Below are 17,552 nucleotides of genomic sequence, written 5' to 3'. Positions count from 1 at the left end.
ATGTATGTCAGTCTACAGAGAGGAAAGGGGAAAAATGTTGACGTAAGAACTGAGATGTTCTCTGTGTTACTGTAATATGATGTATTCCCATTGGCTAAAGTCAAAGCACAGAGTTTGTAATCAGAGGCTAAACATCGCGAGACTTGCAGGAACGCTTGCGAAACTGGTCAAGCAGACCAGGCCGGGGTTTGGGGTTCGAGAAGTGAAACATTCTTCCTTCGTTGTAAATTTTTCGAAATCTGAAGGCACAACCTAGATTCGATCCAATGTCTTAATTGAACATGTTATTACTCAGACCTCGTGAAAGTGACAAACTGACTCGTTTTCATTTTCGTCAAAAATAACATTGAGGGGGGTGCCTTTGATTGACGGCGTGCACATGCGCAATTATGCGCGAGACAACCGTTAGACTCGATGACGTATTTCTGCGCATGCGCTTAGCTAGCTAACGTGATCGGGGATTTCTAGTGGAGAAGCAGTTTCTGCCCATCTTCCTACTGTACTGTCTTTGGGCGAAGTGCTTCACTCTGACGTTTGGCGTTTCCTTTTTGAGATAGAACCCACCTCTTGATAGAACCCACCTCTTCCTGTCGGTGTCAGACTAGTAACTTCACCATATTTAGTTGGTCAGAGCCCCACAGAGTTGAGCACAGGCAACTGGGATGAAAATCTTAGCCATATCGACGAAATGCAACCGGGAGTTGACAGCCTAGAAACAGGGAGACTGGCCGCTGTTGGAGAGTGACATCAGTGGAAACTAGGCGGCACATCAAAACGGGTGCAAGCTGCCTATCGACAGCAGACTTTGAGTGATAAGTAGCTGTCTATTGTCGGATGAGAATTCTAACTAGTAGTCGTAGGTAGCTAGCTAGCTAATTATCGCCAACTACCAAGCCTTAAACACGATATCTTCTGGACGTAAAACTGAACTGATCCGATTTTTATTCAGCAAACTGATAATAAACTAAAGAGCCCAGTGAATCTGCAATTATGATATCTTGACATTGTCTGTTTGCTATGCTTGTCTCAACCCATTTGCTAATCTAGCAGCTAGCTAGTTTATCGTCGTCGTTGAGGCTCGAGCAAGTATCGCCGTGGCAGTGAATTCCGATTGGATACCTTGATCGACTTGCAGACACCGGGACACGGAAGACCCTCATCCAAAGGGACTGGAAAAGGGGCCCGTTTGACAGTGAGCAGAGAAGAGAATTCGGGGAAACCCGTTACTACTCTGTTGCATCGCCTGTGCGGTGTTGTGAACTGCCGATAAACCAGATTGAACCAAGGAAGAGTTCCTGACATTTGACATCTGTGATCCGGGGAGTGAACCGGGCAGGGACCTCATGAATGGAAATCGGAACGACAGGTAATTTGCTGTCATTGCTCATATCATGCCAAAATGATTTACTAAATTGTTGCATGTTTCCCAACACTGACATTGCAACAAAAGCAGAAAAAAGATATTACCAGCAAAAAAAAATACTTATTTGATTGCTAGTTAGCCAGCCAATGTGAGTTTCTTTTTTTGTTGGTCCATGTCAATTGCCTTAAGACACAACGCCAACCCACAGGTGTTGGTTGAGGTGTCTCGTTCGTGGCTAGCTACTTTTAACTACGCTAATATTTACACTCTAGAATTGCTAGTAATTAGCTTGCAAAAAAAAAGAATATTCCGCTGGAAGCCAGAAGTAAAATAAAATGTCATTTCAATATACCCTGCCGATTGTCCTTATGCAGGGGGGGAATTTAGAAAAAAAAAACTAAAATAACACATTTAAACATACTTTCCTAACTTGGGTCTGTTTTCTGCTGGCTTCATGTTAAAATAAGTCCTGCACGTGTGCCTTATGTGGAGGGGGGCTTTTATTTTTGACGTGAGGTAAGCGGGTCTACAACCTACGTTTTGGAAAGTCTGTTTATTAACCCGATCCTTTAGATATTAATACGATTCCCCATCATAACGACCAACCGTCCTGCCCACAAGCACAGTAAGTTGAAATGGAATTGTATTGAACTTCTGGCTTCCCACACGGACTGTTTTTGTGCAACCCAATACAATTGAAAGCAATGCTAGTGTATGTAAATAGACCCGCAGTTGCTAAAAGCACCTTGGTAAATTTATGAATGGCCACCAACTACTTTTTGTTTAACTGTAACTAGGGGACTTCCTCAACAGTTGTCTGTTGGCCATGTGTGAGTCACAGGTGAAATGTCATTCTATACACACACCGTGTGGGAGTACAGTGTCTTTGAAGTCCTGTTATGTTGGGTTAGTCATAAGTGGAGGAATGTTTTGAAGTTTTGTCATATTTCACACTTCAGCCTTTATGGGAATGTTCCTATTCATGACACTCAGTCGTTAGTCATAGAAAAGTCCACGTGGTTATGCATGATGAAATGTTCAGCACACAGGTGGTTGGTGGCATCTTAATTGGGGAGAACAGACTAGTGGTAATGAGTGGAGTAGTATCAAACACATGGTCTCCCACTGTTTGATGCCATTCTGGACATTATTACTAGTTGTTCTCCCCTCAGCAGCTTCCTGTGGTTCAGCAATAGGCTCATCTTGTTTGTCACCGCAGTCATGTGCCATGCTGTTTATCAGAGGTCAGTAGGGCCCAAAAAATCAGTTATGGAACCCAGCAATGCCCAAGTTAATTGTAAAACGTGTATTTGCTTTCAACGGTACAGGAATGCCCCTGTTTGCTTTTTTATTTATCCGTATTTTTGCCAGGTAAGTTGACAGAACTTCAGTCTGAACAGTCTCATTTACAGCAATGTCCTGGGGAATAGTTACAGGGGATGAATGAACCAATTGTAAACTGGGGATGGTTAGGTGACTGTATGAGGGCCAGATTGGGAAGTTAGCCAGGACAACTGGGTTAACACCCTTACAAGTGCCATGGGATCTTTAATGACCACAGAGAGTCAGTACACCTGCTTAATGTCCCATCTGAAAGATGGCACCCTAAACAGGGCGAAATCCCCAATCACTGCCCTGGGGCATTGGGATATTTGCTTTAGGCCAGAGGAAAGGGTGCCTCCTACTGGCTCTCCAACACCACTTCTAGCAGCATCTGGTCTCCCATCCAGAGACTGACCAGGACCTTCCCTGCTTAGCTTCAGAAGCAAGCCTGCAGTGAGATGCAGGGTGGTATGTTGCTGGCATACATACTGTGTGTGGGTGCGCACATATGTGTAACGGATGTGAAACGGCTAGCTTAGTTAGCGGTGGTGCGCGCTAAATAGCGCTTCAATCGGTGACGTCACTTGCTCTGAGACCTTGAAGTAGGGGTTCCCCTTGCTCTGCAAGGGCCGCGGCTTTTGTGGAGCGATGGGTAACGATGCTTCGAGGGTGACTGTTGTTGATGTGTGCAGAGGGTCCCTGGTTCGTGCCCGGGTGAGGGGATGGTCTAAAGTTATACTGTTACATATGTCTAGTCTACCGTTTGTGATAATGCTAATGATAACCGTTTGCTGGTAGATGGAAAGGCTATCCCAAAAACCGTCTCAACTAAATGTTAATTACAAAGTAGCCTGTGCTTACCTGGCAGAATTATATAATTATTTGCATCAATCCAGTGACAATTTGTTTAGCTAACTCTGCATGCACATTAGCGCTACAGAAACCCCACAAGCCAAACAACTGTCTCAAGCTGGTGCACACTTGCATTAAAGGGTAACTACATCAACATTTCTTAGACACCCCCCCCCCCCCCCCCCCCATTGTTGTGGACTTAGAACATACAGTTATGTTTTTTTTCTATTAGTAATGTTTGATTTAGATTTTATAGGGTCCTATTTCAGGAGGCGAGGGGGGGGCGGCAGGGTAGCCTAGTGGTTAGAGCGTTGGACTAGTAACCGGAAGGTTGCGAGTTCAAACCCCCGAGCTGACAAGGTACAAATCTGTCGTTCTGCCCCTGAACAGGCAGTTAACCCACTGTTCCCAGGCCGTCATTGAAAATAAGAATTTGTTCTTAACTGACTTGCCTGGTTAAATAAAGGTAAAATAAAAAAATAAAAAAAAAGAGGCAAAGTTACGGACTACTTTTCCTTATTCAAAGCATTTCAGTTTGAATTGTCAGTGGGACTGCACGGTCATGTTTTCTCATGAATAGACTGCAAAACAGTGGTGATGTGTAGGCTCGGCCTAATTCAAAAGGGAAAGCATCCATAATAGAGGAGACCCTATATAACCTAGATGGTAGCCTAGGTCAGACTGTCCCTCCTTGCCTTTTACAATGACAGCCAGGGAACCCGTTTTTACAGTTTGCATTGTCTGTAGTCGTAACGGAAACTTTCCACTTCTCCTGCAACAATACCCTAGCAGGTAGACCCAGTGAGTGACACCTGATACGGCCAGGCCAGACAGAGCTATATTAATTCCCTCCAGAGGAGGTCCCCCCTGGCAACTGACCTCCAAGCCTCCTCAGGTTGTAGCGTTTTTAAAAGGGGGATAACTAGGCCATGTTCATTATGCACCAAACGGTAGACTGCGGGCTACAACAGGGTGGGGACTATCTGGACTTCTACTGATAAGAAACGCTAATTTTTGCTTTTCTGTTTCAAAACCTTTTGCTACAGTGTGCCCTAAAAGACAAACCTGAACAGGGAAGGTGTTTTCTGTCCGTCAGCTGCGTACCCATGAAGGGGAACAGAACAGTGGGCTTGATTCCTCAGTGAATGATTGAAAGGGGGGCCCTCGTTGCTAAGAAGAGTGTGGCGTGAGAAAATGCTAATTGATTGCCTGGCCTGCTTATTAACGCACTGTTCATTCCAACGGTAGTCTGGCAGCATGCAACGTTTGTGCCGTTTGAGAAACAGACCAGATTAGCTAGTGCTCGTAGGATATGACTTGAGCTTTAAAACCTTTAAAATCACATCCATCACACAGTACATGTTGTAGCTCTGTCTGTATGGTATTTGAAAGGCAACACATGATCATAAAACGTTGTTCATATGAGGTTGGATATTACACTGAACAACAATAGAAATGCAACATGTAAAGTGTTGGTCCCATGTTTTATGTGTTGAAATAAAAGATCCCAGAAATGTTCCATACGCACAAAAAGCTAATTTCTCTAAAATTTTGTGCACAAATTTGTTTCCATCCCTGTTAGTGAGCATTTCTCATTTGCCAAGATAATCCATCCACCTGACAGTTGTGGCATATCAAGAAGCTGATTAAACAGCATGATCATTACACAGGTGCACCTTGTGCCTGGGACAATAAAAGGCCACTCTAAAATTAGTAGTTTTGTCACACAACACAATGCCACAGATGTCTCAAGTTTTGAGGGAGTGTGCAATTGTCATGCTGACTGCAAGAATGTCCACCAGGGCTGTTTCCAGGGAATTTAATGTTAATTTCTCTACCATAAGCTGCCTCCAGTTGTTTTTAGAGAATGCGTCAAAGTATGTCCAACCGGCCTCACAAACGCAGTCCATGTGAATGGTGTCGAGTAGGCGAGCGGTTTGCTGATGTCAACGTTGTGAACAGAGTGCCCCATGGTGAGATTATGGTATGGGCATGCATAAGCTACAGCCAACAATTGCATTTTATCGATGGCAATTTGAATGCACAAAAATACCATAACGAGATCCTGAAGCGTTTTTTTTTTTTTCTCCCAATTTTTTTGTTGTTCCATTTGTGCCAAATGTTTTATATTTTTGTTCAGTAGCAGTATGTGATGATAAGATGAGTTCTACTGTCAGTTGGGGTTTTGGGTGTGTAACCTAGCACGCTTAATAGTGCATGAGAAGTGCAGCTGCTTCCTGTTGTAATGGATACGCTCGTGACACACACAGACTCATCTGCACACACCTGTGTGGGGCTTACCGAAAGATAAAGGGACACCACACAGGCAGTACAGGCACACACAGGCAGTACAGGCACACACAGGCAGTACAGGTGACCCCCCCCCCCCCTAACTATCAAGGGGGTCTTCTAGGTAAATGTGGTTGAGGTACTTAGTTTGTTAGCAGAAGCTATGTTTGAATAGGCATATATGGTAGTTTTCTTTGTCTTTCTGATTCACACCCTCCCGCTCCTTCTGTTCTCCTTCCTCTTGTTCTTCCCGCTCTTTGTTTCACCTACCCCCCTGTCCACCACCTTTCTTATCCTCCCTCCTTGATCTCTCTCTCTCTCTCACCCGCCTCTGTAGCTCCTCACTTTATTTGAGTAAAAAAGGCGGGAAGTCAATAACCCCCTTTGATTTTCAAATCCTTGTCCAAAGCTAGCCCATTTGGGACACATTGTGAGGGGGTCAATCTTGTGATGTTGACTATCAGCTAGAATATTCATTTTTTGAGTAGTACAAACAGGGAGGGACAACCTGGAGTTGTCCTATGAGGAAATACTCAATTTCCTCAATTTCTCTTTCCGTCACAAAGCGTTTTCCGTTGTGTGTCCTAATGAACACGACCCTGCTGAGCCTGTGTTCATTAGGATCTTGCAGCCTGTGTCCCCATAGCCTAGAAATGAATGTTATTTTTCACTTCTAACAAGTGAATTAAATTAAAACAGCCCATGCATGTGTGCTAGATTGAGAAGCATCTCTGTCTGTGTCGACCTTCACATGTTGTGAGTGTGGCTAGTATTGAGCTCATGTGGGTGGGCTTTGTGTGAGAGCTGGAGGGGGAGGGAGATACATGAGTGGGAGAGCCAGAGAGAGAGTGATTCACAGAGCCAGAGAGGGAGGGAGAGCGCGTGGGGATAGATGGAGAGGACTGACTGAGTCAGTAGGAGGGCCCAGTAGGAGTGGGCTGTAAATGCTGGGGGATGTCTCTCAGCTCTGTGGGATGAGGAGGAGGCCTGGATTGGGCACTCGTCTCTCCTTCCTGAGCTCTGTGTTTATTGAGGACCATTTAGCCTAAATCTATGCGGGGGAACACAACACAGAGTGGCACAGTGCAGGACGGCGGGGGGGTTCAGACAGGAAGTGAGGGACCCAGGGCTGATGTGAGGGGAGTGTCTTAAGGGGGTAACCAAGCTTGTTTTGTGGGGAAACTGAGGGAGAGAAGACAGAGCCTGACATTGTTGAACGTTAGAAATTATCCCAGTATTTATTATTATAATTTTTTTTTTTGTGTGTGCTGTCTTGAAACAACACATTTGATTGGCTGGCACTAGTAGGTATTTTTTATATCACCGACTGACTTCATTGAGATGAGCCCACAAACCATCAACTTGCGTTTTAAACCATTTCACCTGCGTTTTAAGTTTTTCGCTTCAACAGAGTGATCAGGGGCCTGCAACTGTAGTTTTCCATCACAGAAAATACATTAGTGCAACACACTTGGCAGAAAATAGCATCATTTTCAGAAGTGCAACGATGCATGGCCGTTATATTTCTAATGTTCATCATGGAAAGAATGTAGCCCGCTGCAATTTACCAGAGAAAAGCAGCTGAACATCAGTCAGAGCGCTGTCAGCTGATAGAATGCCCTTTCATGAGTTCTCATCTGAGTGGAGAAGTGCAACTGAAGCACAAAATGAGTCTAATGCCCAGCAGAAACTCCAAAAAGAAGCATTTTAGATCTGCGTTTACAAAACACAATAAGAGATTTGTTCTGCTTTTTTTTTTTTTTTTTTTTTTTTTTTGTCATAACAAACACACAATTCTGCATTAATGTGACCCCTGGCCTAACGCCAGTCCATATCTCTCCCTCCTTCCTAGTCCTAATCACAGAGTCGGAGGTTCTCCCTGACCACTAAACATGTTTTATTGTCCCCTCCGCTAGTACCCTGATCTTCCGACCAGGCTAACAGAGCTAGCTCATTCACGTGTTGGTGTGTGTATCCGCTCTCGGTCCAGCCTTCCTTGTGTCCCCCCCCCCCTGCCATCCATCCTCAGGGTACCTCATGTTGCCCCTCTCCCTCCTTGGTCTCCCTGTACAGCTTGTGTTTGTTTGTGGTGTGAGTGGCTCCGGTCGGTGCCCGACACTCTGAGCACTGAGGTAGATGGGACAAGTGACAGAGCGGGGGAATAAACTAGTTGTTTGACACGCATCAGTCCCTCCCAGCCCGCGGCGCTCTGTCACTGTGTGCGTTCGTCCGTCCTTGTGTGACTGGGCCCGCTGCCTGCTGTGACTGACGCCTTTGTGCCCCACATCGGAGCACTCGCCCTGTTCTCACAGCCCAGGCCTTCCGGATTAGACATACAACAGCTGTATTGTGTGTGTGTGTGTGTGTGGGTCTACCCTGCGTCTGTGTGAGTACGTTTTCAGCCAATCATTGTGGAAGGCAGCGGGACCGAGGAAGGGAGAGCCCAGACTTGATGTGTAATGGTAACTAGGTCATGTTCATTAGGGCACACCATTGCAATATGTTTTAAGAGTTTCTTGTTGGAGTTGATTGAGTTCAGGTAGTAGAATGCATCTCTGTTTAAGTCTGTTTCGAGGTGTTTGCATCCATTCCATGCCTACTGAACATGACCCCAGTCAGTGTAGGTATCCGCTGGTTTTCAGGGATGTGGTTACTGGTTTCTCTCCTAGCCTGTGATAATATAGCCTAGTAATTTTTCTCCTCACAACATTAAACAGCGTCCAGTCTATGAGTGTAGCAAGCTGAGGTCGCCTGAGATCGAACACCGGCTTGCTCATAAGACACTTAAATGAAATAAATGATGGAACAATTGCACTTTGCCAACCTTGTCGAGTTTATCACTTGGGTCCCATTTTGGCACATCCACTTCTGTTACAGTTTGACTGAGAAATTGTCATTACAAGGTCAGTTCTGTGATGCCTCCTTATCTCTCCACATACCCACTGACTTGTTCTTTCTAATATCAGGGACATACTCATTAGGCATCAAACTGAAGAAAGCGGTCAGAAACAGGGAAGAACTATCTGACCTTGTCCAATAACGCTAGTTTTTTGTTTTCTGTTGTACACTGCTTTCTTACGGTATGCCCTAACGAATACTACCCAGTTTACTGCCTCTGTTAGTTGGTGTCTGTACTGTAGTCCGAAACATGCGGTCAGGAAACAAAATGAGACAAAGCGTTGAAAGTACCTACAATTTTTCTGTTTGGAAAACACGTTCTTCCTTTTACGACTCTTCTGACCACACACACACACACACACACACACACACTTTCAGAGTAAACACATGAGGGGGAGGTTTCCTTGAACCTGCTCCCTCTCACCGCTAAATGACGCAGCCCACAAGCCTTTGATGCCTCCTCCACATGGGCTTTTGAGTAGGCCATCTCTCATTGTCAGCAATCTCGCTATGGGAAGGCCTAAAGGTCACAGGTCATGGTATTCCAGGATAGTTGAGTACTAATCATCATGTTGTGCATTTAGGCATCAACTTTGTTGTTTTGTAGACTTCAACATTTTTGGTTGATCCATTGGTGTGTATCTCGGGTCAATGAGGTCATATGAGCAGTTTGTTCAGCTTCACACCCCTTTGTGTGTGTGTTCCACTGAGCCATTGGTCTCTGTGCTGTGTTGCTTGCTTGGTACTGAGCATGCCTTATATGGGCAGTGGGTGACCTGAGGACAGGGCCAGCTCGGGGCCACTGGGGCCGACACAGTGTCAGAGAAACCTCAGACTAGAGTAGTCAGCTCCCCCCTCTACTTACCTCCCTGCCCTGGCCCCCCTCCACGACGTTCCCCTCTACAGTTCCCAGGGGTGTGCTTGTACTTGTTTTGTCTGCAAGGGGCTCAACTAGTTTAGAAGGGGGGATAATTGAGAGATACTAGGCCGTGTGTGTGCTTGAGAAGCATTCTGAATGATCAGAGACAATAGGCTAACATGCCTTGAAAGGGATTTTTGCGACAAGGCTTTTTGCGATCGAGTTTAGTTCTGCACACGAGCGTGTTTTGAATCCATTTCTTTGAACGTCTGAGGGGGAAATGGCCAGGAGGGTTAGGTTTAACCTTTCTGATCTCCCCATCCCGGATCCGGGATCGTGAATACAGACTCAAGCTCATTACCATAACGCAACGTTAACTATTCATGAAAATCGCAAATGAAATGAAATAAATATGCTAGCTCTCAAGCTTAGCCTTTTGTTAACAACACTGTCATCTCAGATTTTCAAAATATGCTTCTCAACCATTGCAAAACAAGCATTTGTGTAACAGTATTGATGGCTAACGTAGCATTTAGCATTAGCATTCAGCTGGCAACATTTACACAAAAAAACAGAAAAGCATTCAAATAAAATCATTTACCTTTGAAGAACTTCAGATGTTTTCAATGAGGAGACTCTCAGATAGCAAATGTTCAGTTTTTCCTGAAAGATTATTTGTTTAGGACAAATCGCTCCGTTTTCTGCGTCACGTTTAGCTATAAAAAAAACCCTGTATCCAGGATTGTGTAAATCTATGAGCAAGCTCATTAGCATAACACAACGTTAACTATTCATGAAAATCGCAAATGAAATGAAATAAATATGCCATCTCTCAAGCTTAGCCTTTTGTAAACAACACTGTCATCTCAGATTTTCAAAATATGCTTCTCAACCATAGGAAAACAATCATTTGTGTAAAAGTAGCTAGCTAGCGTTAGCATTTAGCGTTAGCATTTAGCGTTAGCATTAGCGTTAGCATCCAGCACGCAACATTTCAACAAAAACATAAAAGCCTTCAAATAAAATCATTTACCTTTGAAGAACTTCTGATGTTTTCAATGAGGATACTCTCAGTTAGATAGCAGATGCTCAGTTTTTCCAAAAAGATTCTTTGTGTATTAGAAATAGCTCCGTTTTATACATCACATTTGGCTACCAAAAAAAATCCGAAAATTCAGTCCTCAAAACGCGAACTTTTTTCCAAATTAACTCCATAATATCGACTGAAAACATGGCAAACGTTGTTTAGAATCAATCATCAAGGTGTTTTTCACATATCTCTTCATTGATACATCGTTCTTGGACACATGGTTTCTCCCCTATATCAAATGGAAAAGTACGAGCAGCTGGCAATTGCGCACCGAATTCCACGCAGGACACCAGGCGGACACTTGGAAAATGTAGTCTCTTATGGTCAATCTTCCAATGATATGCCTACAAATACGTCACAATGCTGCTAAGACCTTGGGCAAACGACAGAAAGTGTAGGCTCATTCCTTGCGCAATCACAGCCATATAAGGAGACAATGGAAAACAGAGCTTCAGAAATTCTGCTAATTCCTGGTTGATGCATCATCTTGGTTTCGCCTGTAGAATGAGTTCTGGGGCACTTACAGACAAAATCTTTGCAGATTCTGAAACTTCAGAGTGTTTTCTTTCCAAAACTGTCAAGAATATGCATAGTCGAGCATCTTTTCGTGACAAAATATCGCGCTTAAAACGGGAACGTTTTTTATCCAAAAATGAAATAGCGCCCCTAGAGATCTAACAGGTTAATAACCGGAAGCTTGGAAATGTTGAGTAGTTTCTGCAAAGTTAAAAAAAAAAATTTTAGTGTTCTGAATTTCTGATCCGCTGTTTGTGGGTGTGTGTTATGCTTTACTCTCTGTGGCCTTGGTGTTTCTTTGTGTCTCGCTCGCTACATGGTGGGATGATGACGCTGCAGCTGCTTTCCTGTGTGTATTGTTGGTCGAGCTTGCTTGCGCGTTTCGGTAAAGGCCTGTCAGAAGGCACTTGTGCGTGCGTATCTGTAAGACGGCATCAAGTTGTATTCGTCACATGCGCCGAATACAACAGGTGCACCTTACCATGAAATGCTTACACACACACATCAGCAGGACGTGTGTGTGTGTGTGTGTGTGTGTGTGTGTGTGTGTGTAAAAGAACCATCAGGACTAGGAGGAAAGTGTTTTAAAATATATATATATTTTTATATAGATTGCCTGGCACAGTGTCCAGAGGCAGGATGGTCCTCTTCCTGTTTTTCTCTCTGCGTTTCTCTCTCTGCGTTGGCCTAGTGATTCATGCAGCATGGAGGCTAGTAGTACAGTATGCGTGACTGAGAGGAATACCAGCCCTCCCTGCCCATTCCCCCAGCCATCCTACTCCTCCCTCTCCTCCTGCTTGGCTTACTCATCCCCACCGCAGCACAGGAAAAGCAATCTGTGTGTCAGAGAGCGCCTGTGTCTCTCACGGTCTGAGTGTGTTTGTCTGTGGCGGTATGCGTAAACCCATGTGTCTCTCTCTGTTTGTCTGAGACCTGCACTGGTCTCCCCTCGGCCCCCTGGATCATTTCCATCACAAAAGGGCTGGTGTGTGTCCGTGGGACAGTTATGGCTGGAATTCCAGACTTCTCTCTCTCCCTTTCTCTGCTGTCATTGTGACCCACCGAGGTCTGGCCTTAGCCTACACCCAACCTGCATCTGCCACCCCTCAAGGTCCACCAGGCGAGAGAAACGGACGGGGAGAGAACCATGAAAGCTCCAGCTTCTGAAAGACAGCCCTAAACAAACATTTCTACTCATGCTCTTAGGCCATGAGCTGGCAGCTACTGAGAGAGGGTTCTGTTATGGTTTTTATTCCATCCCCCCCACCTGCGCTGGGGCTTCGAATGAACTGACACCCACTCGTATGCTGACACCTACTCATCATGACTCAATAGGAGGTGAATCATTCATAGCCCTGACACTCATTTATTAATGACACATTGGGGCAGTTTGGTTTTGGCGGTGGAGAGTACCAGAAAGAAGCTGAGGGGGAAACTCCCATGGTTTACTTTCTGCTTGTCGTCTTGAGTTGCGAGATGGAGATGGGAGTGTTGAATAGGGGTGATGAGGATATGTATGTGGAACAAACATTTAAATGCAACATGGAACAATTTCACCTATTTTTATTTATTTGTAATTCTTTTTATTTTTTTAATAATTTTTACGCAGCTAAGGAAATCAGTTATTTGAAATCAATTCATTAGGCCCTAATCTAGGATTTCACATGACTGGGCAAGGGTGCAGCCCACACAGGGGCTTTATTACAGACAGAAATACTCCTCAGTTTCATCAGCTGTCCGGGTGGCTGGTTTCTTACAATCACATCACGTAGGTGAAGAAGCTGGATGTGGAGGTCATGCGATGGCGTGGTTACACTTGGTCTGCAATTGTGAGACCGGTTGGATGTACAGCCAAATTCTCTAAAACTATGTTGGAGGCGGCTAATGGTAATTGAATGTTAATTTCTCTATCTGGCAACAGCTCTGGTGGACATTCCTGCAGTCAGCATGCCAATTGCACGCTCCCTCAGCCCTCAACATCTGTGGCATTGTGTTGTGTGACAAAACTGCACATTTCAGAGTGGCCTTTTATTGTCCCCAGCACCAGGTGCACCTGTGTAATGAAGCTGTTTATAATCAGCTCCTTGACATGCCACACCTGTCAAGTGGATGCATTCTTTTGGCAAAGAAGAAATGCTCACTAACCAGAATGTTAACAAAAGCTTTTTGTGCATCTGGAAAATGTCTGGTATCTTTTTATTTCAGCTCATGAAACATGGTACCAACACTTTACATGTTCCCATTGATGTTTTTGTTCAGTGTAGTTTAGGATGAAAAAACAGCATACTGAACTCATCTGAACTCAGTTGTTAGACTGAGTGTTGCGCAATAGTTCAGCGTCTCACGTAGGCCATCTGAACAACAACGTCAGCAAATGTTCGGCTAAATCAGCGCAACGCTTCAAAAGGCAATTTAAAAAATAAAATTTTAAAATTTTAAAAAAAATTTATTTTTATTTTTAGTATTATTATTTTTTTCTACATTGATGGGCGGCCCACGAGACGGAAGACTCAAAATGGCACTGGGATGAGTGTGGCACATCGGGGTGTTTTTAAAATAACTCTTGTCTATTGGGTTAAAGTGACTCCTGTGTAAGACATCCTGTGCCTGGGGGTGGCAATGTGTGGGACGCACCGCTGTGTACACACACACACACACACACACACACACACACACACACGTGTCTGGGTGTTTTGTTTCTTTTGGGTTTAATTTTTCATAGTGAAACCAAACCTTTATTCCCCCCATAGTATTCCTCGCTGTGTCTGTACTTTCTAAAGTGGTTCCTTCCAGTAGATTCTTTCAGCCAACATCTCTATCTTCTTGACACACAGGCAGCAGGTGATTGAAACCTTACTTTTTGTCAAAAGGGCCACTACAAAGCTGATTTGAGCAATTTACTAATATAAGCCTGTTCCTCCAAGAACTGGTCTGTTGTAATGGAAATGGAATGATTGTTCCCCTTTTCCATTCTCTCTCCCCTCCCATCTCTAGGAGCCGTTGGAGCCCAGCCCCTGTTCACTGTGCCACGGCGGCCTGGCTATGGCACCATGGGAAAGCCCATCAAGCTGCTGGCCAACTGCTTCCAGGTGGATATCCCCAAGATAGACGTCTACCTCTATGAGGTGGACATCAAGCCCGAGAAGTGCCCGCGCCGCGTCAACAGGTACGCTTAGAATAACAGAGTTTGCCTTTTGCTAGGATCTCCAAAATGTTTCACATGGTATCAGATTAGGGGTTGTTCATGTGGTTGTTGAAGTGTGACTAGAGGTAATTTCATGTTTTATTCGACTTGTGTTTTATTTATTATTATTACTTTGAACACTAATTACAGAGCCACGTATGGGCAGATAAAGAGCCGCATGCGGCTCCAGAGCCACAGGTTGCCATCTTCTGTGTTGTGTTCTGTAGGGAGGTGGTGGACTCCATGGTGCAGCACTTCAAGGTTACCATCTTTGGGGATCGTCGGCCAGTCTACGATGGGAAGAGGAGCTTGTACACAGCCAACCCGCTGCCTGTGGCAACCGCAGGGGTAAGATGGATGTAGACTGACACCCAGCCACACACACACAGTCAAACCTATCTGAGGCTCCCACAAGACTGAAAATACACTCTCACTCACGCTCCCACACTTCTTGATCTGTTAATGCACGCACACACATCTCTAACCCAACCCCCACACACACACACAGGTGGATCTGGATGTCACTCTACCGGGTGAAGGGGGCAAGGACCGGCCCTTTAAGGTCTCAATCAAGTTTGTGTCTCTGGTGAGCTGGCACATGCTGCACGAGGTGCTAACCGGCCGCAGCGTGCCTGAGCCCCTGGAGCTGGACAAGCCCATCAGCACCAACCCAGTACACGCTGTGGACGTGGTGCTGCGACACCTGCCCTCCATGAAGTGAGTTAGACAGTCGCCGCCCAAGTGGTTATAATACGGATTGTTATAACTATGTGATTGGGGTAATTATTTGATAAACAGGATGCATGTATTCCTGGAATCCTCAGCAAACTGATTTAAACGTAAACGACTGAACTCTGCTACACTTCTTCTTTTTTTTTTTACTTTTGAGGCAGATTTATTTACTGAAGTTGTAGGTCTACTGAACACATATGGTATTTAATTTGCTGGCCTGGGAGACTTGATTTTATTCCAAGATCATTTCTTAATGACAAATAAAGTACTGAATTTCAGTGAGCACTCACTTCTGCTTAGTGCCACATTGGTAATGAAACGCCTGAATGTATGCCCTTGCAAATCAAAATGTGGTTTGTTTTTATGGCCTGACGATAATCAGTCAGGAAATCAAGTTTATAGTGACTACCTATGCCTTCATACCTGACTTCACTCAAAAACAATGCGTTATCAGCGTGCCTACCAAAACCAAGTCTTAAATAAAAACACCTGCCATAAGGCTATGTTTGCTATAGCTTCAGGCTACTGCATTGACAGAATGTGTCCAGGACTTTCTAGGAAACGCAAATGTTGTTATTAATTAGTCTTTGCCGCTCAGTGATAGGATGTCGATAAGGTCGTGTGGAGTTTTCACCCTCTCGTTTCATTGATGTTCGGTGTCAATTGAAAAATAGATTGTTGTCAGACTGTCACTGTGCAAAGCGCTATTGGCCAAGATTCTGGTCCAGGTTGTGGAAACTAACTTCCCCATTCTCCTGTCTGTCCCCCTTCTATCTCTCTTTCCTTATTTTGTTTCTCTTCTCTCACTCTTCTCCCCCCCTCTCTATCTCTCTATTTCGCCTCCCCCTCTCCAGGTACACCCCAGTGGGCCGCTCCTTCTTCTCAGCCCCAGAGGGCTACGACCATCCCCTGGGAGGGGGGAGAGAGGTGTGGTTTGGTTTCCACCAGTCTGTACGCCCCGCCATGTGGAAGATGATGCTCAATATTGACGGTGAGGACGACGCACATCACGTTGCCACCAATCCTAACCTTAGCCATTAGGGGGATGAAAGAATAATCTGGGGCCATATGGATCAGAGTAGGAGTTGTTATCTAGGATCAAGTCCCCCTGTCCATGTAATTCTTATTCAATGTGATCTAAAGGGCTAAACTGATCTTATATCATCACTCCTACTCTGAGAGGCTTTATGAACACAGGCCCCAAACCTGTATCAGTGTTTGGGGCAACTTCTACGTAATATGGGAGGACTCCATAGTGGGTGTTGTGCCGCATGCTGGCCACAGGGTGGTTTGGAAGGATGGTTCTGGTTATAGGTGGGTGGGCTGGCCATAGCCTTTGTAGACGGTGGATTGGGGAGGTGTGGGGGGGGGGTGTCTCTTGCTTTGTGAGAACTGCCTAGGCGGTTGCTGTGGAGACTGAGGTGCAGGGATCTGAGGGGCGCTTTGTGTTTGGGAGCGATTTTGGTGGGCTGCTTTTGTTTTGGGGAGTGCTTGACTGCTCTCTCTGCCTTAGTGCCTCTCTCTCAGGCGGTTTTCCCGCTCTCCCTCTCTCGCAAATCATTTGGCTTCGTCTAGCCCGTCGCCCATTCGCCACCAAAAGGCAGAAAAAGTCCAGCCGTCTGCAAATGATTCTCTTTTTCATTAGTCATTGTGAGGACAATAGGCCCTAAAAGAGCGCGAAAGCAAATAGGCGCCAATGTTCTGTTATATCTCACCAGGGGACATTTTATATATATGTATATATATATATATATACACACACACACCCTAGCTGAAGATACAGCAACACCAAGAAAGTGTGTGTTTGTAAGCAACAAACAAAAATGGGTGCTATTTAAAACCCGTTCATTTTCATACTCCCAAGAGTAGAGTATCAGCACTATCACAAGCATCAAAACATACATGAAATTTCTGATGTAATTTCCTGTTTATGGGGGATGACAACCCTACTGTCTCCGAGGAGAGTGACCATCACCTGCACTCCACATAATTTCTAATCGCATGTATGCTCCGATCGTCACTGTCGCTGTCAGATGTGGCCCTGATGTCACTGTGACGTCAGCCCAGTATCAGTGAAGCATCTGTTTCCTCTCTACTCATCTCTCCATTCAGGTGGAAAAAGCATTAGGGCCTTCATCTAGGGGCCAGCTTCCTCTAACGGCACATAAAACCAGAGGGATGTTGGATGTTCCTCCTAGGTTTTATTTCATGTTTGAGAGCCATGTTGGCATGTCACTTCCCTGAGGTACTTAGGTGGTGTCCCTGGCTATGAAGCAGGCCTTGTGCTGTGGTACTTGGTCTGAGATATAAGCCTAAATAGCAAAAAATGATGATGGCTGATGATTGATGACAAATGGCTGTTTCTGGCGTGATGTACAGTTGAAGTCGGAAGTTTACACACACTTCGTTTGGAGTCATTAAAACTCGTTTTTCAACCACTCCACAT

General features: G+C 44.9%; 1 protein-coding gene across 2 annotated transcripts in view; it reads left to right on the top strand.

The window, feature by feature from the left end:
* The first annotated feature begins 116 nt into the window (after positions 1–116).
* Positions 117–17,552, top strand: part of LOC110516971 (protein argonaute-3) — a 47,774-nt gene continuing 30,338 nt past the window's right edge. For both annotated transcript variants that reach the window (XM_036973734.1, XM_036973733.1), the window contains exons 1-5: positions 117–1,366; positions 14,185–14,356; positions 14,602–14,722; positions 14,883–15,091; positions 15,961–16,097. In XM_036973734.1, coding sequence (XP_036829629.1) covers positions 1,348–1,366; positions 14,185–14,356; positions 14,602–14,722; positions 14,883–15,091; positions 15,961–16,097 — 658 coding nt within the window. In that variant the 5' untranslated portion in view covers positions 117–1,347. The remainder of the gene's footprint in view (positions 1,367–14,184; positions 14,357–14,601; positions 14,723–14,882; positions 15,092–15,960; positions 16,098–17,552) is intronic.

Source organism: Oncorhynchus mykiss, chromosome 3, assembly GCF_013265735.2.
Source record: "Oncorhynchus mykiss isolate Arlee chromosome 3, USDA_OmykA_1.1, whole genome shotgun sequence".
Lineage (NCBI taxonomy): Eukaryota > Metazoa > Chordata > Actinopteri > Salmoniformes > Salmonidae > Oncorhynchus > Oncorhynchus mykiss.
This window is presented reverse-complemented; position numbering and strand designations above follow the sequence as displayed.